This window comes from Octopus sinensis, linkage group LG3 (genome assembly GCF_006345805.1).
Source record: "Octopus sinensis linkage group LG3, ASM634580v1, whole genome shotgun sequence".
In the NCBI taxonomy this organism is placed as follows: Eukaryota; Metazoa; Mollusca; class Cephalopoda; order Octopoda; family Octopodidae; genus Octopus; species Octopus sinensis.
This window is the reverse complement of record NC_042999.1, coordinates 5,522,808-5,548,923: the sequence shown is the minus strand read 5'-3', so window position 1 is coordinate 5,548,923 and position 26,116 is coordinate 5,522,808. Positions and strand designations below refer to the sequence as shown.

At 39.2% G+C, this 26,116-nt stretch overlaps 1 protein-coding gene across 1 annotated transcript; it reads right to left on the bottom strand.

The window, feature by feature from the left end:
• Window positions 1-9,890: 9,890 nt before the first annotated feature.
• LOC115209810 (probable E3 ubiquitin-protein ligase RNF217) lies at window positions 9,891-25,912 on the bottom strand. The gene is made up of 5 exons (XM_029778363.2): window positions 25,239-25,912; window positions 17,094-17,722; window positions 14,158-14,359; window positions 11,849-12,010; window positions 9,891-10,414 (listed from the first exon to the last, which is right to left on the bottom strand). Exons 2-5 carry the CDS (start codon window positions 17,718-17,720, stop codon window positions 10,080-10,082), a joined length of 1,326 nt encoding a protein of 441 aa, XP_029634223.1. The 5' UTR covers window positions 17,721-17,722; window positions 25,239-25,912; the 3' UTR covers window positions 9,891-10,079.
• Between the last annotated feature and the right edge of the window lie 204 nt (window positions 25,913-26,116).

Sequence of the window (26,116 nt, the reverse complement as noted above, 5' to 3'; positions counted from 1 at the left end):
GATATATTTTCTCTGATATCTGGGAGGGAAACTATGACTAATTAGAAGACTCTGTAGCCGAATGAAGAAATTAATGTAAATATAAAGTTTATCAAATGAAAATCTTTCTGAAAAAAAAACGAAAAAAAAAATGCATTATAATTGTTGTTTTGTTTCCTGCTTCTAATTGTTTGGAAAGTTGCTGGCTTCAGTTATGCTTCATCATCATCATTGTTCGACCGTGGTCGAGACAATGGAATTTACTATGTTACGCCAGACTTCATGGTCCATCATGGCATTACGGAGGTCCTGTTGCTGGATGCCTGTATCCCTGGAGATTACATCAGGGTAGGAGAGTGTGCGCCCTCTGGTATCGTGAGCAGATGGCTTCCAGAGGAGAACAGTAGAAATTACCTCTTTTTCAGCTCTACAACAATTTCCAGCAAACTGGACTCTTCTACCTTTCACAAGAGATGACACAGGTGGTAGTTTCCCATATATTTGCATTTTGGTTGGATGGCGCTTCCACGAGAGATTTTGAGCTCTCATAAGCAGGCGAGTGTAGGTTCCATCCAACCGCCCCTCAAGCTTCTTTGATAACGTCCAGGTTTCTGAGCCATATAGTAGAATTGGTTTGACTGTGGCTTTGAAGATTTCAAATTTGAAGTCTCTACTTAGATTTGATGACCAGATCTTATGAATGTCAGTTATGCTCGGTAGCTTGGCTGTCGGGGTTGGTGGCGCTCTTGTAGGATTGGACTCTGTCTTTCTCCCAATTTACAGAAGTGTCTGCCTCTATCGACGCTTGAAGTATCGAAGAAAGGACTTAAATAGATTCAGAACCAACTGTAAGTAGACTGATTGATTTGATTGTTGTTGCGATACCTGTGCCGGTGGCATGTAAAATCCACCATCTGTACATGGCTGATGCCAGCGCCACCTCGACTGGCTTCCGTGCCGGTGGCACGTAAAAAGCACCCACTACACTCACGGAGTGGTTGGCATTAGGAAGGGCATCCAGCTGTAGAAACACTGCCAGATCAGACTGGAGCCTGGTGCAGCCTCCTGGCTTCCCAGACCCCGGTCGAACTGTCCAACCCGTGCAAGCGCGGAAAACGGACGTTAAACGATGATGATGACTTCAGCTAATGAATGGCATTATTAAGAGGGTGAACAAATACCATCATTATTTAATGTCTGAGAGTTTGTTTGAGGAAGTGGTTAAGTGAGGGTAGGTGAGAGAGGGAGTGAGTGCAAAAGAATCGGTGAGAGAGGGATTGAGTGAGAGAGAAAGTGAGTGACTGAGTGCAAAAGAATCAGCTGGGTTGGTATCGATACCAACCCAGCTGAAACTGCCTCTGGCTCTGTAGTAAAAATGTCTTGTTTTCATAAATTTTGAATTAAAATCTTCCACCAAACCTTAGTCACAATTTATGTTCCTAACACTAGCTTAATAATAACTGAGTTATTTTACTAAATTCTTTAATTGAAAGAAACACAAAGCATCTCAGAATAAATACAGTAAGGAAAGGGTTAGACAGAAACTTGGAGGAGAAACATGCATCACAGCAGCAAAAAAGCAAAGCATAAACTAGAGAATAACAGTATTGGCAAGAAGAGTAACCTCTCCTGGCCCTGTGATAGATACACCACACCTAAAATATGCCCTTTACTAACCAGGAACAAGAGATAACTACTAAATACCTGATAAAGAAAAGAGACAAAGATACCAACACATCTCCATGTCAGTTCTGCTCTACCAGGTTTGGAAGATATCCACATCAACAGCAGTTGCCCCAAAATGTCTACAACATACTCTCTGTCTTTGAGACAAGGTATAGTTGCCAAGACTATTTACAATGCCATCCATATCTGTGTTGGTGGTGCAAATACCTGGTTGATAACACCAGAGGAAGGCTTAGGCTATCAACGTCATTGGAGCTGTGGCTTTGAATATGAAAGTGAGGTGAAGGTCTTTGCTCATCTATCATGGATCTAAGGCCTAGTTTCTCGATGTAAGCAGAAGAATTTCATTTACAAAACCAGTGCAGCTGGGACCTAAGATGTCAGTGTCAGAAGAGGGTTTGGGACAACTTTATCAGTGGAATTAGGGCCTATGATAACAATGATAGGGAAGGGCTCAGGTCATCCTTATCAGCTGGAGCTGAGGCTCAATTTATCACTGTTAGTTGAGGGGCTTAAGTCATATATATATATAGCTATGGAGCTGGGGACCAGGTTGTTAAAGACAGTCAAGAGCTTAAGTGCAGGTAGGGGCTAGATTGCCTATGATAGTGGAAGCCTTAGGCCATCTTTTGGGGGATTGGTGAACTATATCGGTGGAGCTGGTTCAAAAGTTGTCAGAAGAGCACTTCTGCCATCCTTATATTATGGAGCTAGTTTCTAGATTTTAATGTAAGTAGAGAGTTTAGGTCACATATAATGATGGCGCTGGGCCCTAGATTGCCTATGTCAGTGGATAGCAGAAGTCTTCTATATCAATGGTGCTTGAACCTTGATTTCGTTTTAGGTTGGGTGTTTGATGTCTGCTACAAATTATTTTTGAATCCGTTATTAATTTAGTCCTGTATTTAAGAGATTAGGAATTATGTACATTATTTACATTTGATGGATATTTGGTCTCATCTTGTTTATTAACACACCGTTTTGGCTGATATACTCTCCAGCCTTCTTCAGGTATCTTGGGGAAATTTCGAACCTGGGTTCTCATTCCTTAGGTATTTTTTGATGTTATTATTATTATTCAGGTCACTGCCTGGAATTGAACTCAGAATCTTGGGGTTAGCAGACCACACTGTTAATCACTAATAACATCGAAAAATACCTTAGGAATGAGAACCCAGGTTAGAAATTTCCCCAAAACACCTGTTGAAGGCTGGAGGGTGTATCAGCTGAACCGTTGTGTTAACAACAAACAAGATGAGGACAAATATCCATCAAATGTAAATAATGTGTTATTAATTTGTTCATTCTTGATGATTGTTGAAGAATTGGGAGGTATCTTTTTGCAGTATTGATGACGACATGATTTCTTGGGTTGTGGGTGATGGCAAAAGGAATGTTTATGAGTTTATTTTTATTTCTGTGTGTTCGTTCTCCTCTGAGGTCTGTAGCTGGGATGTTTTCTGCTTTGGTGATTGCTGTGTTAATTAAACTACTGGGCTATTCTTGTATTTCTTTAGAAATATTTCCAATTCATTTTGCCATATCAAAGGGTACGTTTCTTTTGGTATGGGAGAAGGGAATGAAAGTTCAAATATTGGTGTGTGTCTGTAGGTTTGTAGAAGAAATCTGTTTTTATGGTTGTTATTTTCTTTAATTAGAAGTATGTCTAAAAATGGTAATTCCTTTGTGTGTTGTTCCATGGCGAATTTTTATTGAGGTATGTAAATTATTTAAAAGTGAGTGAAAGATTCCAAAGTCCCTTTTTTTTTTTTTTTTTTGTCCTGAATATGAAGCAGTCATCTGGATACCATTTCCACTTTTTTTTTTATATAAATGGAGAATTGTTTGTGTGTGTGTGTGTATGCATATATATATATATATACACACACACACATATATATTATATTATATATGCACATGCATGTATGTTGGTATGCATATGTGTATGTATATACATTCAAAGGTATAAGGGTTAAGAGGTATATAGATATATTGATGTGGCCGTTGCCAGCCTCGCCTGGCCCCTGTGTCGGTGGCACATAAAAAGCACCCACTGAGTGGTTGCCGTTAGGAAGGGCATCCAGCTGTAGAAACACTGCCAGATCTGACTGGGCCTGGTGCAGCCTCCTGGCTTCCCAGACCCCAGTTGAACCGTCCAACCCATGCTAGCATGGAAAGTGGACGTTAAACGATGATGATGATTATGATGCATGTGTGTATATGTACATATGTGTATATATGTATATGTGTGTATATATGTATGTATTTATGTGTTTGTGTGTATATTTGTAAACATATGTGGCACGTAAAAAAGCACCATCTGAATGTGGTTGATGCCAGGTCCAGTCCACCTGACTGGCTCCCATGGCTGTGGCACATAAAATGCACCATCGGAACGTGGCCGATGCCAGTACCCGCTGACCGGCTTCCTGTGCTGGTGGCATTAGGAAGGGTATCCAACTGTAGAAACACTCCCAGATCAGATTGGTGCAGCTGCTGTCTCTCCAGACCTCAGTCAAACAGTCCAACCCATGCTAGCATGGAAAATTTACGTGAAACAATGATGATGATAATCAGTGGAGAGTTTAGGCCAGTGGTTATAGCAGCCCTTAATGGTTTTCCCTCTATAAATACAACTTCCTTTAATTGAATTGTGCTTTACGTTTTTTTGTTGCCGATCCCACCAAAAGACTTAGGTTTTGGATATTAAAAAAAGTTGAGAATCACTGGTTTAGGTCATCTGTGATGTTGCAGCAGGTTCTTGTTTGCGAGTTTTATTGGAATTCTTAGCAGCTGCATCATCAATATCAGTCAAGGGCTTAAGCCATCACCATCAGTGTAATTGAACCACAAGTTAGGAAGATTGGTGGATGGCTTAGGCAATGTATATGGGTGACATTGGCACCTGAGTTAGTTGAGATCTTAAAGCTTATATGTTGTCAGAGCTAGGTCCTGCTCTGTTAATGGCACTGGAGGGTTTAGGCCATCTATACTGAAGGGAGACCCTAGTGTGTCAATATTAATAGAGGTTTGAGGTAATCACTTTGAGTTATTTCAGTACAGCTGAACCATAAAGTTGTCAGTGTCTAGATCATCATCATCATATTCTGTGCTTTACCTGTTCAATTGTAAATATCAGGGGAGGGATTAGGCTATCTATAATTTTTTCATCTGTTGCCATATAGATTACATGAGACCTGAGTAGAGTTTTTAAGTAATGGATATCACAGTAGAGCTGAACCCTAGGTCGTCAATTTTTGTGGTGGGCTAAATTCATATATGAGCAGGTGCTGAAAAGTTCCTGGTTTTAAGGGTATTGTGAAAGGCTTGGTTGGAGGTTCAACCTTCTGGGTTCTTTTTCAGGGCCCAGAAAAACTGAAGGACCGCTGCAATAAGTGTGTGAATCTGAGAGGGGAATATGTTGGATAGAATTAATTCACTGATCCTCCTGTATTTTCTTTTACCCAAAGCCAGGAACCTTTCAGCAGACCCTTGTATATCCAGGAAATTGGAGGCTATACTGACAAGCAGTGTTGGTGTGTTTACATCCCTGTAACTTAGTGGTTCAGCAAAAGAGACCAACAAAATAAGTACCAGGCTTAAAAAGAATAAGTATGGAGTGCTAACCTCCTTTGCTTGCGAAGACATGTTGGAGCAAGCGAAATCAAAATCGAATTGAACCAGCCAGGATCCCTGGTCTGGTGGTACGTAAAAAGCACTATCCGACTCGTGGCCGATGCCAGCGCCGCCTCGACTGGCTTCCGTGCCGGTGGCACGTAAAATACACCAATCCGACCGTGGCCGTTGCCAGCCTCGCCTGGCACCTGTGCAGATGGCACGTAAAAAGCACCCACTACACTCACGGAGTGGTTGGCGTTAGGAAGGGCATCCAGCTGTAGAAACATTGCCAGATAAGACTGGAGCCTGGTGCAGGCTTCCCAGATCCCCGGTCAAACCGTCCAACCCATGCTAGCATGGAGAACGGATGCTAAACGATGATGATGATGATGGATTCACGAGTGAAATTCAAGGTGGTGCCCCAGCATGACCACAGTCTTATAACAGATTATATATATATTTCCAACTCATGCCAGCATGGAAGGTAGATGGTAAATGATGACACACACACACACATATATAAGTAATAGGTAAGTACAATCCAAGTGTAGGAAGTTAGTAAGCTTCAAGAATGTTTGTAGCTAGTTTAGATGACAAAATGTGGACAATATACAAATAAGAGAGTTTATCAACATTGTAAGAAGTACACTTTGTCCCATATTGAAATCAAAGGAAATTTTGGTAAGCTGACAGTCACCATACAACTCATGGTTTAGCATGAGACGATCATATTCTGTGCTTTACCTCTTCAATTCCTTAACTTCTCAAATGAGTGAAATTTTGTACACAAGTTTTCACCACATACCCCGACTACAGAAAACTGTCTAATATTGGGGTATGTAAAGCCGAAATAGAAAAATGGGTACTAATAGCCATTTTTTTCGGTCTTTTTTTTTTTTTTATGCCTCATCATCATCATTTAATGTCCACTTTCCATGCTAGCATGGGTTGGACGATCTTGACTGAGGACTGGCGAACCAGATGGCTGCACCAGGCTCCAATCTTGATCTGGCAGAGTTTCTACAGCTGGATGCCTTTCCTAATGTCCAACCACTCCGAGAGTGTAGTGGGTGCTTTTATGTGCCAGTCAGGCAGTACTGGCAACGACCTCGCTCGAATCTTTTACATTTTCTATAGTCAATATAAATGGTGAAAACAGAAGTACAATACACACACACACACACACACACACATACAAGGTAGAAGACATTTATGTCAAAGGTAGTTTTCAGAAATGAAATGAATTAAAAAAAGCAAGACAAATTGGTCAGTGGTATGTATTTGAACAAAGACATATATAAAGAAAAAACAAAAAACATACAAGATATACATTTGCGTGTATGATTTATACATCCATGTCAACTGCCAATGCTTAAGATAAGTTCTTCATTTATAAAAATTATTTCCACTTCGTGAGAGATTTGAGACAGCAAAATGAGATCAATTTCTAGCAGGAGCAGGACAGGTATTTTGTTCTGCTGGGGACAAGGTAGGTCAAATGCTGTGCTGATGATGCTTGTTGAGGCAGAAAGAACTGTAGAAGGCAGGCAGTTCTCTTGTTTTCAAATGATCAGATTGTCTTTGCCACAAAGCAATTGTTCTGAAAGCGGGGATAATTTCAACCAGTGAAATTGCAAATGAAAAACTGAGAACTGTAGACGTCTATAGTTATTGTGTGGTGGGAATGGCAAGGGAGGAAGGGAAACATGGCAGAGGAAGTTGTGACAAGTGTTGGTTGAGGGGGTGAAAGATAAGAGGGGGCAAAAATGAAATGGAAATGAATCATACACAAATACACTGAAAACTATAATAGTTTGTTGTGGTGATGGTGTTGGTAAGGCCATAATCATTGGGGTGTGGGTGTCTGTAAGGAGTTGACAGCAAACTATTTTTATTGGCTGAAAAAAAAAAACCCCAAAAAACTGTACAATTTAACCTTTAGCACACTGTAGGTGAATCATATCCCTGTAAAAGTTTTCTCCCTTTTCAATGCAACACAAATACACTTGCAGGTACAGGGGAGAAAACTAGTATTGTGACATAATTCACCCCCAGTGTGACAAAGGTTAATGCATGCACTTTTCTACACCTGTCGTTGATCAATGCCGTCACCACCGACACCACCACCACCACCTTATTATCACCTCTATAATTTTCATTCCTTTTTTTTTATGGCTTTCTTTCTCTCTTATGTAAATGCCAACTCTTGAAATGGGAGTGGGGAGAAGAATTGATGGAGCAGCTTTGTGCCAATTGAGAGGTTAAAGATATAAAGAGACAGAGATAAGGGTCTTGCTATAGATACATGGATTACTCAATTGGAAGGGAAAGCAGAGAGAGAGAGATGGCAAAGGGGTGTCAGGACATAGCTTTGAGGGATTTTGTGGGTAGTGAGAATATATACAGATTATATTGAGATTCAAGCAAAAGCCCTGCAGAATGCTATGCAAAGCTTGTCCCCAGTTATTGGCTACCTGGTGTCATCATACAGTGGAAATACTCCCGCAACTGGATATACATCAGGAATTCTGTATCTGTAGAGTTTACATAAATAGCCAAATGATAAATAATAACATCTCGCCTATGAATTACAGGTGTGAGAATGTGTAGAAACAATTCTAGTGATTTTGAATAAAGAATGTCATTAGGCTGTGTGGTAAGTAGCTTGCTAACCAACCACATGGTTCCGGGTTCAGTCCCACTGCGTGGCATCTTGGGCAAGTGTCTTCTGCTATAGCCCCGGGCCAACCAATGCCTTGTGAGTGGATTTGGTAGACGGAAACTGAAAGAAGCCTGTCGTGTGTATATATATATATATATATATATGCGTGTGTGTGTTTGTCCCCCTAGCATTGCTTGACAACCGATGCTGGTGTGTTTACGTCCCCGTCACTTAGCGGTTCGGCAAAAGAGACCAATAGAATAAGTACTGGGCTTACAAAGAATAAGTCCCGGGGTCAATTTGGTCGACTAAAGGCGGTGCTCCAGCATGGCCGCAGTCAAATGACTGAAACAAGTAAAAGAGAAAAGAGTAAAAGAGAATTCCATTTTCTGCCATCTCTCTCTCTCTCTCTCTCTCTCTCTCATATAAATAAATAAAATTCAGACTTAATGATGATATAAATAAAAGAGTTGAAAGTTCAAGTTGAGAAGAAGCCAAACTGAGATTCTAAACATCACAATCAACCGTTGGATCATCCTGAAAATGTTAAAAGAGCTGCTGCCTTGTCAATATCCTTGCTTAAAGATTTATCCCAGTCATACCTCAACTTCCTATGATGTTACAGTTCTATATTTAAGAGATGAGGAATTATGTACATTATTTACATTTGACAGATATTTGTCCTCATCTTGTTTGTTGTTAACACAACATTTCGGCTGATATACCCTGAAGCCTTCATCAGGTGTCTTGGGGAAATTTCAAACCTGGGTTCTCATTCCTAAGGTATTTTTCGATTCCAGGCAGTGACCTGAATGATAATAATAATAATAATAATATCAACATCGAAAAATACCTTAGGAATGAGAACCCAGGTTCGAAATTTCTCCAAGACACCTGATGAAGGCTAGAGGGTATATCAGCCGAAACATTGCGTCAACAACAAACAAGATGAGGACAAATATCCGTCAAATGTAAATAATGTTCCTATGATGTATCTAAAACTGAAACATTATTAGAAGGGTTCTTTTAAGAAGGCGAGTTCTGGATTATTAACTTTTCTATAACATTTAATATAAAATATTTGAATGTCTTTCACTGGTTGGAAAGTATTGGACAATTTGTCCAAGAAAATGATACGAAAACAAAATAGATTTTGGTGGTTACTTTCATTTGGACAAAAAATGCAAAAAATGTTATTGGCTGGGAGTATATTGGATATGGACTGGTTTACGAGGAACAATTCCTTAAAGATTTAACTTGCTTTAGAAATGGATTTATTAAAGATAAACCTCAATATTTTAGCAGCTCCTATAAGTTTGGCAAATTGAAATTCAGAAATTCTTTACCTGAAATTACTTCATTTTGTTAGAAGGCACCAAAAAGTCAACTGTACCGAAAATAATAAGCTACACTAGAGCTTTCAGGCCCAGAGAAATATTTTAAAAAGGAATAAGAAAAGCTGATACATGTGTTGGGAATGGTATTTTGCTTGGTCCCAGAAGAGAAATAAAATTAAGAAATTTTTAATATTAATGTAGAATCATGATCTTTTAAGTTTAGCATTGGTAAAAAAAATTCCTTGCCCCAGAATAAATGGGGAACCCGCATTAAGATGGATAAAATATAAATTAGTTTATAAAGATTGGGAACATCCCCATGGGGACGTTCAGTCAGCAATGAGGATTCATAAATAGAAAGGAAGAGAAAAGAAAATATTAAAATGCTTCCAATTCTATGACCAGACACAATATTCCATTTGAATAAGGTAACAAAGAGTGGAATGGTTGTCTTGTATTAAACAATAAAAGAATTCTGACAATAAAACAATGCATGTTGTATTGAACCATTCCTACAAAAGAAATAAAAAGTTTTTACTTTTTTTTATCTCGTAGGAATTTATGGAAAAATAATCGTTTGTCACAAAATAATAAATAAAACACCTTCAATTAATTAAATATTAATTAATTCATGAAAAAATAAAACAAAAATTGTAAAATATTTTCTGTAATGATGAAGTGTTTTCTTAGGAAGTTGGTTCAATAAGTTATTGAAACAATTATAGAAATTAACGAAGACAAGTCTTATCACAATGTTTTTTTTTCACTCAAAAGATTTGAGGAATAAATTTTTTGGTTTAAATATTAGTCGGCAAGTCTAAACGACCTCTACTAGACGAGGCTGAATAAATGGAACTGTCATCAGAGTCAGAAGGAAAATATGTGTTAGGATTTGATGCTATTGACTCACAACTGTCGGAGACGGACAGGGTAATATGATGACCAAAATCAGAATCATCTTGGAGCTGAGACAAACTGCCTGGCAGGTTATACATTCCTTCGAGTTTTATGTCTGAAGAATTATCTGTTTCTTTTGAAGAGTAATTGTGGATAAAGTCCATGTTTTCGTCTAATATTAGTTTGTGCGTTCTGGAAAAGTAGAGTTGGAGGTCGTCGAAACTGTTGTTGGAATCTGTGGGAAAAAAATAAAAGAATAAAATTAAATAATGAAAAAAAAAATTAATAAATCTAATATAAAAAGTGTTATTAAAAAAAAAAAGATTTCACTTTTTGTATTTGTTTAATCCATGTATTTGTTTAACATGGAGGAATGTGGTAAAATAGACATAAAACAAACACAAAGAACCATCCATAGAATTCTTAAACCATTAGCATTTAAACTGGATGATGATGATGACTTATGGTGAAAACTCTCTGCGTTGGGTGTAAGAGACGATCTCTATAACTGGTTGAAGTCCTTTATTATCGGCCGAAAAGAGGTTGTCACAGTTCTAGGACAGCACTCTTCACCCTATGAGATGACATCTGGTGCTGGTGTACCACAGGGATCTGTTCTTGGCCCCCTTTTATTTGTTGCATATGTTAATGACATAGATGCCAACTTAAAGAATGCCACAGTGCTGAAATATGCAGATGACATCAAGCTGTACCTCGAAATAAAGAGGTCAGATCCTGTACACTATAGATCTCTATTGCAAGCAGACCTGGACGCAATGCAGCAGTGGATCATGGACTGGCAACTCAAGCTGGCTGTGGACAAATGTACCACCATGCATTTTGGGAGGAGAAACCCAGCGTCCACCTACTCCCTCCACAACACTAGTCTCAAAAAGTCTTCATGTGAACGTGACCTGGGTGTTATTGTCGATAGTGATTTGCGTTGGACAAAACACATCGCTAAAATTGTCAAGAAGGCTGAGGGTGTCTTGGCATCACTCACCAAATCCTTTGTGAGTTGCTCTCCGGCTATCTATCTGAGGTTTTATATGGCTATGGTGCGACCTCACCTGGAATTTGTATCACCGGTCTGGAACCCCTATCTTGCCCAGGATATTAATCATCTGGAAGCTGTTCAGCGATGTGCAACCAAGAGAATACCCTCCATCAGGCATTTGCCATATTCTGAACGCCTTGCTTCCTTGGGCATGGATACATTGAAACTCCGACATCTGGCAGCTGACTTGGCAGACACCCATAAAATTATTAACCATCTTACAAACAATAACTCTGAGCACCTTTTCAAACTCCACCTGTCTAACACCCGTGGACATGTTTACAAAGTCAGAAAACAGCACAGCTCCTTCCATGACTTTCGGAAACATTTTTTTCACGCTAAGAGTTGCTGAAGCATGGAACAAACTGCCAGCATCAGTTGTTAGTTGTCGGAGCACTGCATCCTTCAAAACTTCCATGCTTCCTGACATTCGCCAACACTACACCTGAGAGAGAGAGAGAGAGAGAGAGAGAGAGAGAGAGAGAGAGAGAGAGAGAGAGAGAGAGAGAGAGAGAGAGTGGGGAGACAACAGGATAGAAATGGTAGCAAAGTGCCAGGAATATTCACAAGGGATAAGGATATAACAACAATCAAATCAATCAGTCTACTTACAGTTGGTTCTGAATCTGTTTAAGTCCTTTCTTCGATACTTCAAGCGTCGATAGAGGCAGACACTTCCGTAAATTGGGAGGAAGACAGAGCCCAATCCTACAAGAGCGCCACCAACCCCGACAGCCAAGCCACCGAGCATAACTGAAGCCAGCAACTTTCCACCTGCAGACAAAGAAGAACAAATTCTTATAATATTGACTTGTAGAACTGGGAAAATTATTTTATAGTTTATACTTTCATCGTGTTTCATCACCATCAACATTTAACCTTTTTGATACCAATCCGGCTGAAACCAGTTCTGGCTCTGTAGTATAAATGTCTTGTTTCCATAAATTTTGCATTAAAATCTTCCACCAAACCTTAGTCACAATTTATGTTCCTAACACTAGCTTAATGATAACTAAGTTATTTTACTAAATTCTTTGTTATATTTAAAATTAATTGAAAGAAACAAAGAGAATCTCAACAGAAATATGGTAAGAAAAGGGTTAAAATATATAATAGAGAAACAATTCTTAACCCTGTTCTTACCAGCCTACCTGAAACAGTCTTTCGCTCCGTAGTACAAATGTCTTGTTTTTATAAGTTTTGTATTAAAATCTTCCACCAAACCTGAGTCACAATTTATGTTCCTAACACTAGCTGAATGATAACTAAGTTATCTTACTAAATTCTTTGTTATATTTAAAATTAATTGAAAGAAACAGAGCATCGCAAAATAAATACAGTAACGAAAGGTTTAACGTCTGTTTTCCATGCTGGCATGGGTCGGACAGATGGACATGGGTGCTATGTCTTTTTGTCCGATGTCACTTCATCAAATGCTTTTTTTCTCAAATGTCTTTCTGTCCACATCTTTTGATTCAAAATTCTCAATGGTTATTCGATTTTGATGTTTACCTTGTTTTTTAAAGAGTTTATTTAAAATCATCAGACAAAAAGACGTCGGACCAAAAGACGTGGACAAGGAGCCATTGGACAAAGTGACATCGGACAAAAAGTCAGGTCACGATGGACAGGAACCACTCTAGGTTTCATGGTCTGTTTCAGCTTGATTTCTACAGCTGGATGCCTTTCCTAACACCAACCATTTTACAGAGTGTGCTGGGTGCCTTTTACACGGCACCAACACCAGTTGGGAAGCATTACCAAATGTTTGCTTCAAGTATTTATTGGAAGATGGTACAAAATGGGTTTAATCGTGACTGACAGAGCAGATTAAATTTTCATCACTCTCATGGAGTTATAGAATTTATAACTGCAACTTTGAATCTTTGGGTCTTCTACCATTTCCACTGAAATATCGGTTAAACAAGTGATTAGATCCCTTATTATTGGGGCCTTTGTTTATCATGAAAAACTTTGCCTTCCTGGGGTTGCAAATCTCTCTTCACTCTCTAAGGAGCCCTTGAACTCAATCTTTGAAGCTAGTAATATGAGATGTGTCTTTTAATGTGGACCAAACCAACAAACAGCAGTGACACCTCAATGCCAAAATATAAACTATGGATCCATAAAAATCTTAGTTTAAGTCTTGACAGCTCAGAAAACAATAATTTTCTGCCCATCTTCTGTTTGTTGAGACGGATGACAATGAGGAATCTGCATAACCAATAGTTGAAAATAATATCGGAATCTAAGAAAAATATCCAAAGAACTGTAGAAATTGTTCATTCACTGGGCCAGCTATTTTACCACAACTAGCTGCATTGTTTTGCATCTAAATCATTCTAAGTTGAATCTTTTATTCTTTCTGGATAAAATAAGAATTAATCTTTTCCTCAATTTGTTTTAACAATTGTATGGGTTTCCCTACAAGAATTACCTTTGTTAGAGTGGAAAAAAAATGAAATCAAAATGTGCTGCTAATCTCTCTCTATATAAAGCTGAAGTTGTCTGTGTCCGGCAGGTTTGGTAGCCTTCAACTAACACTATCTCCTCCGAGACCTTGCGGTGCAAGTTGACCAAAATTGAGAGTATGATAGAAGAAGTCTTGTTCTTCCTTCCATAGAAGAAAAAATTCAAATTGGACCATGTTAACACCAAAAATTACTTACATTAAAAACGTGCTTTTTTTCTATGAAAATCCATATTTTTTAAACAATTTTTTGACCGCTGTGTTGCCATTTTTAAGTTCACTTAAAGAGAATAACAAGCTACATAATGCAAAATTTTTACTTTTCAAAAATTCCAATTCTAAAGGGTCAAAACAAACCCGAGCAACGCCGGGCGATAGTTGTTCTGATAAATTCCAATAAATGATTTGATTCTAAAGTTTATGTTAAGGAATAATCATGGGTTTTACTTACCAAATAAAGTTCCTCGAATCAATTTCCTGGCAATATTTTTCTGTGGAAGGAAATGGTATTTGCAACCAAATACACTTAATTTGCTAAAATGATCACCAAAAAATTTAATTCCACGAAATTTATCTCCACAAAGATAGCAGAAATTGGTATCACACTTCTTACAAGACATTTGATCACAGCCAGTGGAACGTTGGATGAAAATCTGAAAAAGAAAGAAAAAAAGGGGAGTGGTGAATATCATATCCTTTTTTTCTTTTTCGTGTTTCAATCATTTAACTGCAGCCATGCTGAAGCACTGCCTTTAGTTGAGCAAATCGACCCCAGGACTTATTCTTTGTAAGCCTAGTACTTATCTGCAGAAGGGATTAAAAATACAGTAATTCCTCACCATATTGCAGTTCACCTATCGCGGTTTATTATTTAAGCTTACATCGATTCCTCCATGGTGTTGTTTTGCAATTATAATAAAATAAATACAAATTATAAAAATAATAAAAAAATATATACAGTATAGTACTGTTTCTACTTTGTGGATTTTCACCTATCGTGGAGGGTTTTGGAATGTATCACCCGTGATGGGTGAGGGATTTCCATAATTCACCCTGTCACTGCCTACAGGCATAGTATAGTGGATAAGGATGTTGGTCAATGCAGTGTAGTCACCTAGATGTCCAGAGTTCAACCTCAGGCACCAAGGTAATTCACAAAAGAAAAAAAGAAAAATAATGTCATGAAATGCAGAGAGTGGAATGAAAACAGCACAAACTCCGTGGATCAAATAAAGTGTTAGGTTTGAAATTCCGATACAATTGAGTTCAAGGCAAGACACTTCAAGAAGGTTGGAGCATACAACAGCTGGAATGAAGTGAAAACAGCAGTGGAGATGAGGACACCAATCAAACTAAAGTAAACAGTATATACATTATACAAAATCTTAGCGGGGCGTCCATTCTAGTGGGGTGCAAAGAGCACCATATGAGCGTGATTGTTGACAGAGCGGCTAACTGGCCCCCGTGCTGTGGCATGTAAAAGGGTAGCATTCGAGCGTGATCGTTACCAGCTTGACCTTACTGGCATTTGTGCTGGTGGCATGTGTAAGAGATTCGAGCGTGGTCGTTGCCAGTGCCGCCTGACTGGCTCCTGTGCCAGTGGCATGTTAGTTAGTTAATTTGGCATGTAAAAGCACCCACTACACTCTCGGAGTGGTTGGCGTTAGGAAGGGCATCCAGCTGTAGAAACTCTGCCAGATCAAGATTGGAGCCTGGTGCGGCCGTCTGGTTCGCCAGCCCTCAGTCAAATCGTCCAACCCATGCAAGCATGGAAAGCGAACATTAAATGATGATGACAAATACAGAATTGTAAGATACAGTTTGAATAAACAAGTTTTGTTTAACACATTTTGTATTTTTTTAAACAGTCCTCTAATATTTCACTGATTGAAACAAACTTAAAATGGAACACACAAAGAAAGCAGGAGTTTATAAGAGAGAGCAGAATCGCAGGCGGGGAATGTTGAGAATCAGTGAAAGCCAAGACGAAAGAGATGTGGGTTGTGAAATGGAAAAGAATTCCATCAAAACAATTGTTTTTCCTCTCTAAAGTAATATTCAAACTGAAGTTAATGTTATCAGAGGCACAGACAGGGCTGTGTGGTAAGAAGCTTGCTTCTGAACCACATGGTCCCAGGTTCAGTTCCATTGCGTGGAACCTTTGGAAAGTGTCTTTTACCCAAGTGCCTTGGGTTGACCAGACCCATGTGAGTGGATTTGGTAGACGGAAACTGAAAGAAGCCTGCTGCATGTATATGTGTGCTTGTTCCCCACTACTGCTTGACAATTAGTATTGGTGTGTTTATGTCCCCTGTAACTTAGCAGTTCAGTAAAAGAGACTGACAGAAAAAGTACCAGACTAAAACAAAAAAATAAAAAAAAAGAAAAGAAAAAAAAAAATTAAAAAAAATTTTTTTTAAATCAGGCAATGGTATTGATTCATTTGACTAAAAAATTGCTTCAAGGTAGTGCCCCAGCATGGCCACAGTCCGTGGAATAAGCTGCCAGAGGAGATGGTGAAGATGCCGATGACCGCTCGGTTCAAAGTCTCCCTTGATCACAAGTGGCCTGAACTCTTTACATGAACACCACTCTGTACATAACTCCATGTCCCCCTACATGGCCTTGCTTTTTGCTTTTTGAGCCAAAAAATTAACTAACTAACTAACTAATGACTGAAACAAGTGAAAGAGAAAAGATTTAAATAATTGATAAGAATCCAGAATAATGAAGGAGAGAAAATGAAGTTGAATTAAAACTAAACCCAAGTCGGAGATTTTTTAGACAAGGTTGAATAAGAGGAAAAAAAAAAAGGTTGCCACCTTTCAGCTGTTGGCAAAATTATTTGAACAAACTTTTACCAGTAATAACTGGGGCAGGATGTATCTAAGAGACAATATTAGGGGTTCTTGACTAGTTGGCTTTTGTTGACATGGAGAAAGCCTTTGACAGGACCTTCCACCTCCTTATCTGGGGGCCAATGCAGAAGTCAGAGATAGCCGAGTGGTTGGTGAGGGCTGTAACAAGTCATGTACAGGATGCTGTCAGTAAGGAGAAAGTATAAAGCACCTATGCTGGCACTGTGCAAATGGCGTCTGCGCAAAAGGTGCCACAGAAAGGCATCCGTGTAAAAGACACCTGCGCTGGTGCCACGTTAAAGGCACCCAATACACACAATAAAATGGTTGGTATTAGGAAGGCCATCCAACTATAGAAACCATGCTGAAACTGACATTGGAGCCTGGTGCAGTTCTGAGACTAACAGCCTGTCAAACCATCCAATCCATGCTCACCTGGAAAATGGACATTAAATGATGATGACTTATGAACCTGGAGTTAATGCTTAAACAACGAAGAAGTCAATAAAAAAAATCAAAGATTTCCTACCTTGCATTTTGGACATCGTTGTGCATTAAGCTGACCATTTTGGTAATTTTTAGCCCAAAATTTGACCATTTTGTCTCCTTTCCGGAATTGTTTGCAAGTAATTCCTTCGTGCCATTGTGCTTGACAAGGGAAGCATATCGCAGTTGAACAGGTGGAACAAACGACCTTTAAACCTTTTTTCCATTTTTTATGCTTCATTTCAGATTTGTCAATCGAGATAATGGAACAACAGTTTGGACAGGTTTTCACACAAGGATCCTTATTGGCATCAACAAGAAACTTGTTGAATCTCTCTTTCAGAGATGATGGTAAGTAAGCCATGATATCGTCCTGGTTAATGTAATGCTCACAGGTGTTAAGACATTTTATGTTGACAATTCCTAACTGAACCTTCTCAGACAGGTAACGTGTTAAGCACGAAGAACAGACCAGGTAATTGCAGCATGGCCGGTAGTGAACAGAGGTAGAATTACTGCAGCACACCTCACAGACATCTGAAGGAAACGCTAAATTTAGCATAGAAAAGTTCTCAATGATATTATCCAATGTAAGCGCATCGGGCAGGTTAAGTTGTCTCAGGTAGAAGTCATTCAGCATGGCCTGTTCTTCCGTTATTCCTGATGCCATGGCTGTAATAAAATAAAAAAAAATGTCATTTAAAAGATACAACTATATGCAGGAGTGGCTGTGTGGTAAGTAGCTTGCTAACCAACCACATGGTTCCGGGTTCAGTCCCACTGCGTGGAACCTTTGGCAAGTGTCTTCTGCTATAGCCCCGGGCCGACCAATGCCTTTTGAGTGGATTTGGTAGACAGAAACTGAAAGAAGCCTGTCGTATATATGTGTGTGTATGTTTGTCCCCCTAGCATTGCTTGACAACCGATGCTGGTGTGTTTACGTCCCCGTCACTTAGCGGTTCGGCAAAAAGAGACCGATAGAATAAGTACTGGGCTTACAAAGAATAAGTCTCGGGGTCGATTTGCTCGACTAAAGGCGGTGCTCCAGCATGGCCGCAGTCAAATGACTGAAACAAGTAAAAGAGTAAAGCGTAAAAGCATGGAATTTTATCTCAGACTTCTTGGTATACTTTCACCATTAAGATTCTACAGTTAAGAATGGTAAAAGATAGAAACAGTAGAAGCTAGACAAAATGCTGTGCATTTTTCGTGTCGGTGACATGTAAAAGCACCAATCAATTGTGGCCGTTTACCAGCCTCCTCTGGCCCCTGTGCTGGTGACACATAAAAAACACCTAGTACACTCACGGAGTGGTTGGCGTTAGGAAGGGCATCCAGCTGTAGAAACACTGCCAGATCAGACTGGAGCCTGGTGCAGCCTCCATGGCTTCCCAGACCCCGGTCGAACTGTCCAACTCATGCCAGCATGGGAAGCGGACGTTAAACAACGATGATGATGTTTCTCTACATTCTGGGTTCAAATTCAGTGAAGGCCAAGAAAATATCAAGGACCAGAAGCAGAGGGTTAGCCAGGTTAATTGGATATTTTTCTCTTTCAAAAAATATGTGAACTGGTGCCAAAAGTAGAAACCAGATTTATACAACACAAACAGATGCTAGAAACCAAGTTAATGACTGACTTTTACACTGAGAGGCAGATATCATCATCATCATCGTTTAACGTCCGTTTTCCACGCTAGCACGGGTTGGACGGTTCGACCGGGGTCTGGGAAGCCAGGGGCTGCACCAGGCTCCAGTCTGATCTGGCAGAGTTTCTACAGCTGGATGCCCTTCCTAACGCCAACCACTCCGAGAGTCTAGTGGGTGCTTTTTACGTGCCACCTGTACAGGTGCCAAGGGTGTCCGGCATCAGCCACGATCGGTTGGAGCTTTTAACGTGCCACCGGCACAGAAGCCAGCCAAGGCAGCACTGGCAACGGCCACGTTCGGATGGTGCTTTTTATGTGCCACCGGCATGATTAGGAGATTAATTTTATTAAAATGTTTCCTAAAAAGGGGATTGATATCTCCTCCAGTCAGTTATATGAACTAAGGTCATGTAGAACCCCATCATTAAAGTAAATAAAAAAGAGCACTGTCGGTTACAACGATGAGGGTCCCAGTTGATATGACCAACGGAACAGCTTGCTCATGAAATTAACGTGTAAGTGGCTGAGTACTCCACCGACACGTGCACCCTTAACATAGTTCTCGAGGGGATTCAGCGTGGCACAGAGTGTGACAAGGCTGGCCCTTTGAAATACAGGTACTACTCATTTTTGCCAGTTGAGTGGACTGGAGCAATGTGAAGTAAAGTGTCTTGCTCAAGGACACAATGCATAGCTGGGAATTGAACTCACGACCTTACAATTTTGAGTGGAATGCCCTAACCACTAAACCACGTACTTTCACATTAAAGTATATACACTTGTAATAAAAGCAATAACCAAACTGAAACCAACTCCCATCTGAATGTGGCCGATGCCAGTGACCCTCTGACTGGCCCCTGTGCCGGTGGCACATGAAAAGCACTATCCAAATGTGATTGATGCTAGACCAGCTTGACTGGTTCCTCTGCTGGTGGCACGTAAAAAGCACCTACTATACTCTTGGAGTATATTATTTCCATCCAGTTTCCTGATGGAAATAATACTGGAATAAACTAACCCTGAGTTCAATCCTAGACAGGGGCTTGGAAAATAATACCTACAAAAAAAAAACAACATCAGCAAGAAATACCTTAGGAATGAGAACAGTGTATCCCAATAGTCAAATAAAGGGTTGGGTTCGAAATTCCACCAGGACACCTGATGAAGGCTGGAGAGTACATCAGCCGAAATGTTGTGGTAACAACAAACAAGATGAGGACAAATATCCATCCATTGTAAACATTGTATATAATTCCTCATCTCAGAAATATAGAATAGTAACATTGTGTATTTCATATACAATGAGAATTATCCAACAAAGCATAATATATTTGTCAATGCAGTTTTTTAGAATAAAATACATTTCAAAGAGGTTTCTTAAAATGGTTATCGAGTTTTTTCTTTAATGAACATTATCAAAGCAAAATGGTAATTTCCAAATAAGGACCCACACTGCTGGTGTCCATTTCTATTTTGTTGTAGAAGTGGTAGGACAAGCTGTCTATTCCCTGGATAGGCAGCTTAAACAATTCAGTTAAATTTTACAAAGTGAACTTTGCGAAGACTTGTTGAGGCAAGTGAAATTGAAATCAAATTCGATGACTGGCATTCGATGCTAGTGGAGTGCTAAAAGTACCATACAAGTGAGATCGTCGCCAGAGCAACAAGCTGGCCTCCGAGCCAATGGCACGTTAAAAAACACCATTCGAGTGTGATCGTTACCTGCGTCGCCTTACTAGCACTTGTGCTGGTGGCACGGGGAAAAAACATTCGAGCGAGGTCGTTGCCAGTGCCGCTGGACTGGCTCCTGTGCAGGTGGCACATAAAAAGTACCATTTGAGCGTGGCCGTTGCCAGTACCGCCTGACTGGCCCTCATGCTGGTGGCACGTAAAAGCACCCACTACACTCTCGGAGTGGTTGGCATTAGGAAGGGCATCAAGCTGTAGAAACTCTGCCAGATCAGATTGTGCAGCCATCTAGTTTGCCAGACCTCAGTCAAATCGTCCAACCCATGCCAGCATGGAAAGCGGATGTTAAACGATGATGAGACACATGTTATTTCCCTTCTAATGCTTTTTACATTCACAGGAGTGAATGAAATATGCTGAGTCACTGTGATAAACAACTACTGCAGGACGTACAGCAATGAATTATAAAACTTGTATTACTAAATTAGATCAGGTAAACAAACGAGGCAGTTAGGTGTACCCTCACATACACACACACATTGCTGTAACCGGATACAAGTTGCCAACTCAAGTGGTCGTTCGGTACATTTGTTCTCTTCAATATTTATGCAAAATCTAATCAATGTGGAAACAGAACAGAAAAATGTTTAGGTTTGCATTTGTAATGTCTCTGTCTATGATAAGGGTCGAATGTATTTCATTAATCTTTAATATATATCACCATAGTAATAGTCTAATGGATGTTGCTATAAATAGCAGTCGTTGTCTAATACGTATTGCCATAAATAGCAGTTGTTTAATATATATCACTAAAAAAAATAGCAAATCGAAATCTTTCAACATCAATGGAAATTGTAGCTGAGATACCAGTGCCGGTGGCATGTAAGAGAACCGTCCGAATGTGGCCGTTGCCAGCGCCGCTCCAACTGGCCTCCATGCCGGTGGCACGTAAAAAGCACCATCCGATCGTGGCCGTTTGCCAGCCTCGTCTGGCACCTGTGCAGGTGGCACGTAAAAAGCACCCACTATACTCTCGGAGTGGTTGGCGTTAGGAAGGGCATCCAGCTGTAGAAACACTGCCATATCAAACTGGGCCTGGTGCAGCCTTCTGGCTTCCCAGAACCCAGTTGAACCGTCCAACCCATGCTAGCATGGAAAACGGACGTTAAACGATGATGATGTCTAATAAAAGTCGATTCTGTTGACTAGAGAAGAAAAAAAGGAAACTAGCATCATCATCATCATCATCATTTAATGTCTGTTTTCCATGCTGGCATGGGTTGGACACTTTGACAAGAGCTGGCAAGTCAGAAGACTGCGTCAAACCCTAGCGTCTGTTTTGGCAGGGTTTCAAGAGCTGGATGCCCTTCCTAAGGTCAAACGCTTTACAGGATATACTGGAGACTTTTTATGTGACACCAGAAGCAGTGAGGTCACCAAATACTTTAAAAGACAAGGCTCACCCCACCCCTGCTTCAGTCGAGGTGGGGGGGAGTAGTAGTGAGGAAGGTGGGTTTGTGCAAGAGAGGTGAGAATATGACTGGAAGGTCAGAAACAGACATCTTGCAGTGAAGAAGGTACATGTCTACCTCAGTAGGAAGAGAGAGCATGGAAGACGGGACGGGGGGGAGTGGGGTAGGTAGGGTACACATACATAGACACATATATATATACATACAAAAATACACACATACACACAAATACACACGCACACATAGATACACACACAGACACACACACATGCGAACACACACACACACGCGCGCGCGAACACACACACATGCGAACTCACACACACAATGCGCACTACGCGTGTACACACACACGAATACCCTCACACACACATACGAATACATATACATATACGTGTGTGTACACACACACAGGTTTATCTCTATAGATAATGTGCTGGTGTATATCTTAGGCGACATGGTTGTGGAAGCAGTTACTGAGAGACAACAGAGTGAAGCTGTTAGAAGGAAAGATTAGGAAAGCTAAAAGGGAGGAGGATGAAATTCCTATAGAATCCAGAGCCTGCAAATGGAGTGTCCCAAGAACATAAGGGGGTGACCCAAACTTCACATCTGACAGACACTTCTGAGGAATTTCGCTGTTCCTTTCGCAAACATTAAAGTGCAAATAAAAGCAATTAGTTTTCTTTCAAGTAGATAAAAGTTTATTTTCCCTATCTAACATTTTCACCGAGGGGTGAAATAAAAGAGGGTAGATCTACACTGGAGCGAATTTGTAGAAAATTTCATTAAAAATATCCATTTTCTGGAAGTTAGGGGGAAACAAAATCGGTCGATGGGGCGCAGTTGTGTAGGTATGCCAAGTCAGAATACATTTTGATCGAACCCCCAAAATTTACCAAAATTTATATCCAGATTCGTTTAATAAGTTTTATAAGAAATAAATTGATTTTAAAAATTAGTGAAGGAATCTTGAAGTACACAGAAAATAAAATATTCCCTCTCTTACTTACACGCATGCCCCCACCCAGACTTCATTACCAGACAAATGGATATTTTCTAATGGGATTTTCTAGGGTGCTCCAGCATGACCACAGCTGAAACATGTAAAAGAATAAAAAAAAAAAACCCTCTTCAGAGTTGTAGATTCCGATTAAATCGGAATTTGTTGTGAAAACATTTTTTTCTGTTGGTGGGAAGAGGAGTTTCGTTCACACGAGTCGTCTTTAACTCCTCAGATCTTTCAGTAAAATGGGTTTTTCCAATGGAATTTTCTACAAATACCTTTCAAGGTGTGCAAATTGCAATTATGTCAAAGAAAAATGGTGAGTGCGCTCACATTCTGACACAATTTTGTTTTTCGAAATTTTAAGTTTCATTTGTGACGTGTGTAAGAATGTCATGACTCAAAGCCCACCAGATTTCTTTCTTCCGTTTTTGTTTCCATAATAAATTCCGATATAATCCTAATTATAGGTATTTGTAGAAAATGTCACAAATTACCCATTTTCCTGAAAGAAAGCAGACTCGTAGGGGTTTTCGGAAACTCATCATAGCAAAATTCTATGTAATCAGAATCGACACCATCTGAAGTATATTTGTAAAGAAAGTCATCAAAAAAAATTTTTTTTCCCCTTCAAGTTACGAGGAAACAAAATCGGGAGAGGAGAGTAGGTAAGCCTATTCTCATTTTGGTTTTGATACCCGAGTATTGACCGAGAAAAGCCTTCCCTTTTATTAACGGTATCTCTCGAACCTCTTCACCCATAGGAATAGCACAGTTAGGAAGCGAGCAGTTATATCTAACCCATAGCGACTGCCATCCACCTTGTCATAGGATATATATATATTTCTTTATACAAGGGGCTAAGCACAGAGGGGACGAACAAGGACAGACAAAGGGATTAAGTCGATTATACCGACCCCGAAAGGATGAAAGGAAAAGTTGACCTCGGCGGAATTTGAACTCGGAATATATATATTATATATATATATACTATATATATATATTAACCAATTAAGACTGAACACGAAAAGTGGACAGTCAACATGCTAGATATAGACGTCAAATCGCCATTCTAATCTTTGTGGGGAATGAGCGATTTGACGTCTATATCTAGCACGTTGACTGTCCACTTTTCGTGTTCAGTCCTTAATTGGTATATATAAATATTTTAATCTTCGGATTCTTTTAATATGCTAGACCACTGGTTTTAATTGATAAACATCAATTTCTACCCTTAATTAATATTATATATATATATATAGGTGTGGACGCAGTATTGGGCCCCTAACAGGGGATCACCGCATGGCCACACATTAACACCCGTTCACGGGTGAGGTGAGGGTCAACGAACTGCATTACCTCTGGATATCCTTGTTGCTTATTTTGATTTTAATCACCTTACTTTGAAATTGTATGGATAATACCGTACTAAATTCTGCTGCCTCAACTTAAGTACTATATATATATATATAAAAGCCATATTATAAATGGCATAATTACAGTTTGGCGACCCATTTTGTGATGACTCAGCTTTCTAAAGATTGTATATTTTAAATTAAAATATTGCAGCAATACATTCTTGAAGCTGTAGATTGTGATTATATTAATGGCATTAAAATAATTTCTTGTTAAGGAGTTTCAAATCAATTACTCCACCTTGCTTTGTTTCCTCATAACTCTTAAAAAGTACAGATTTTTAAATGAAATTTTACAGAAATACACTTTCGGGTGTGTAGGTTATAATGATATTTCAATATAAGATTTTATAATGTTAATGTTTCAAAAAGTTACTGAAATTGGTGGCAACAAAACCAGGCAAAGTGGTGGTGATGTAAAGAACAATACGAAATTCGTCCAAATCTTTTAATTTAAAATTTACGAATATAACTGTAACCTACACTCTCGAAAACATATCTGTAAGATTTCACAAAAAATAATACGTATATAGTAGAAAGTTATGCAGAAACGAAGTTGTGAGGCCCCAAACTGTAGTTATGCCCTACCATTAACCATTCGACTGTGCAGTATAGCGATACAGTTCACTTTATAAAAGGAATGAATTAATGGGTAAATAACAATTAAATGTAAGGTAAATGCCACTTTTAAACGGTGTTTTGCTGATAATACAACATGAATAATATAGCAGTGAAAGAAACGAAGTGATAACAAAGAAGGTAAACAAAGAAAGTTTTGTTTTTTTTCTTCAGTCATTTAACGACGTCACAAAAGAACTGAAAGAAGTAACCCAACTGAAAACTAATTAGATTAATTAAAATAAGTAATTAAATTGCTTTTTCTCCTTTGTATGTGTGTGTGTTATTACAGAGTTATTTGATGAAATTAGTGGAGGAAAGGAAAGAAAATCTACTTGCCTTGGTTTAGTGGTGGTGGTCAAGGAAATAACGTCTCACACACAATGGACAGGTGACCAACGGAAGGAACTAATTGAACTGAATCAACCAACAGTTTTCGTGGCTGAATGTCTGGTCAATCTGCTGACCATCGATGCTTTTAGTTTAACATAACAAAACACAATTTCTGCTTCTTCTTTGGCCGCAATAAAAGTCGAAGAGTTTGAAATTAAATTAATAGAAATGGAGCCACGAAAGTGCTGACTAATTAAAAAGTAATGATTGCAATTAGTGATTTATGTATCAAAGTAATGTGCGCCGAGTTATAAAAAAATTAATGTCCACGAGTGTTATAATTATATATATACACACACATATCGTTTGTTAATTAATTGAAAAGAAATATATTCCTGGCCGTGCGATTCTGTAAAACTTCCAACTTGTTGAGAGGACAAACAATTAATGGTCGAGGGAACTTGTTTTTGTGAGTGTGTGTGTGTTGGTGTAGATTATTTAAACGTAATTATTTGCAATATTTCAAATAGTTATGAGGAATAAACAGAACTTAGCCTCCGTCTAACTCAACTTAACTGTTATTAGTCAAACTGACACCGAACACTTTTATTATAAGCGATGAGGGAGAGACGGAGGAGACCAAAGTGGTGGCCGACCACTAAATTCATGTCTGATAGCAACTTTCTCTCTCTTTCTCTTTCTCTCTCTTTTTTTTTTTAATCAAGACTTTTATGGAACGACACCTTCGACGTCTCACTCGTGTTTTTATACGGACATAGGAGCTGCTTACATTTCTAAAAATAGCAGCCAAAATATTCTTAAAATCCTATTCTACGTCTTAAAAAGGACCCATAACATTGTCCAAAAATAAGACGGGATAGCCA

Excerpts from the sequence above, each read along its gene's own strand:
- LOC115209810 (XM_029778363.2), bottom strand. The coding sequence starts at position 17,720 with ATGGCATCAGGAATAACGGAAGAACAGGCCATGCTGAATGACTTCTAC. Across the intron at positions 12,011-14,157 it reads GATTCGAGGAACTTTATTTG|GTGGAAAGTTGCTGGCTTCA; the intron begins GTAAGTAAAACC and ends CTTTGTCTGCAG. Across the intron at positions 10,415-11,848 it reads AAACAGATTCAGAACCAACT|ATTCCAACAACAGTTTCGAC; the intron begins GTAAGTAGACTG and ends TTTTTCCCACAG.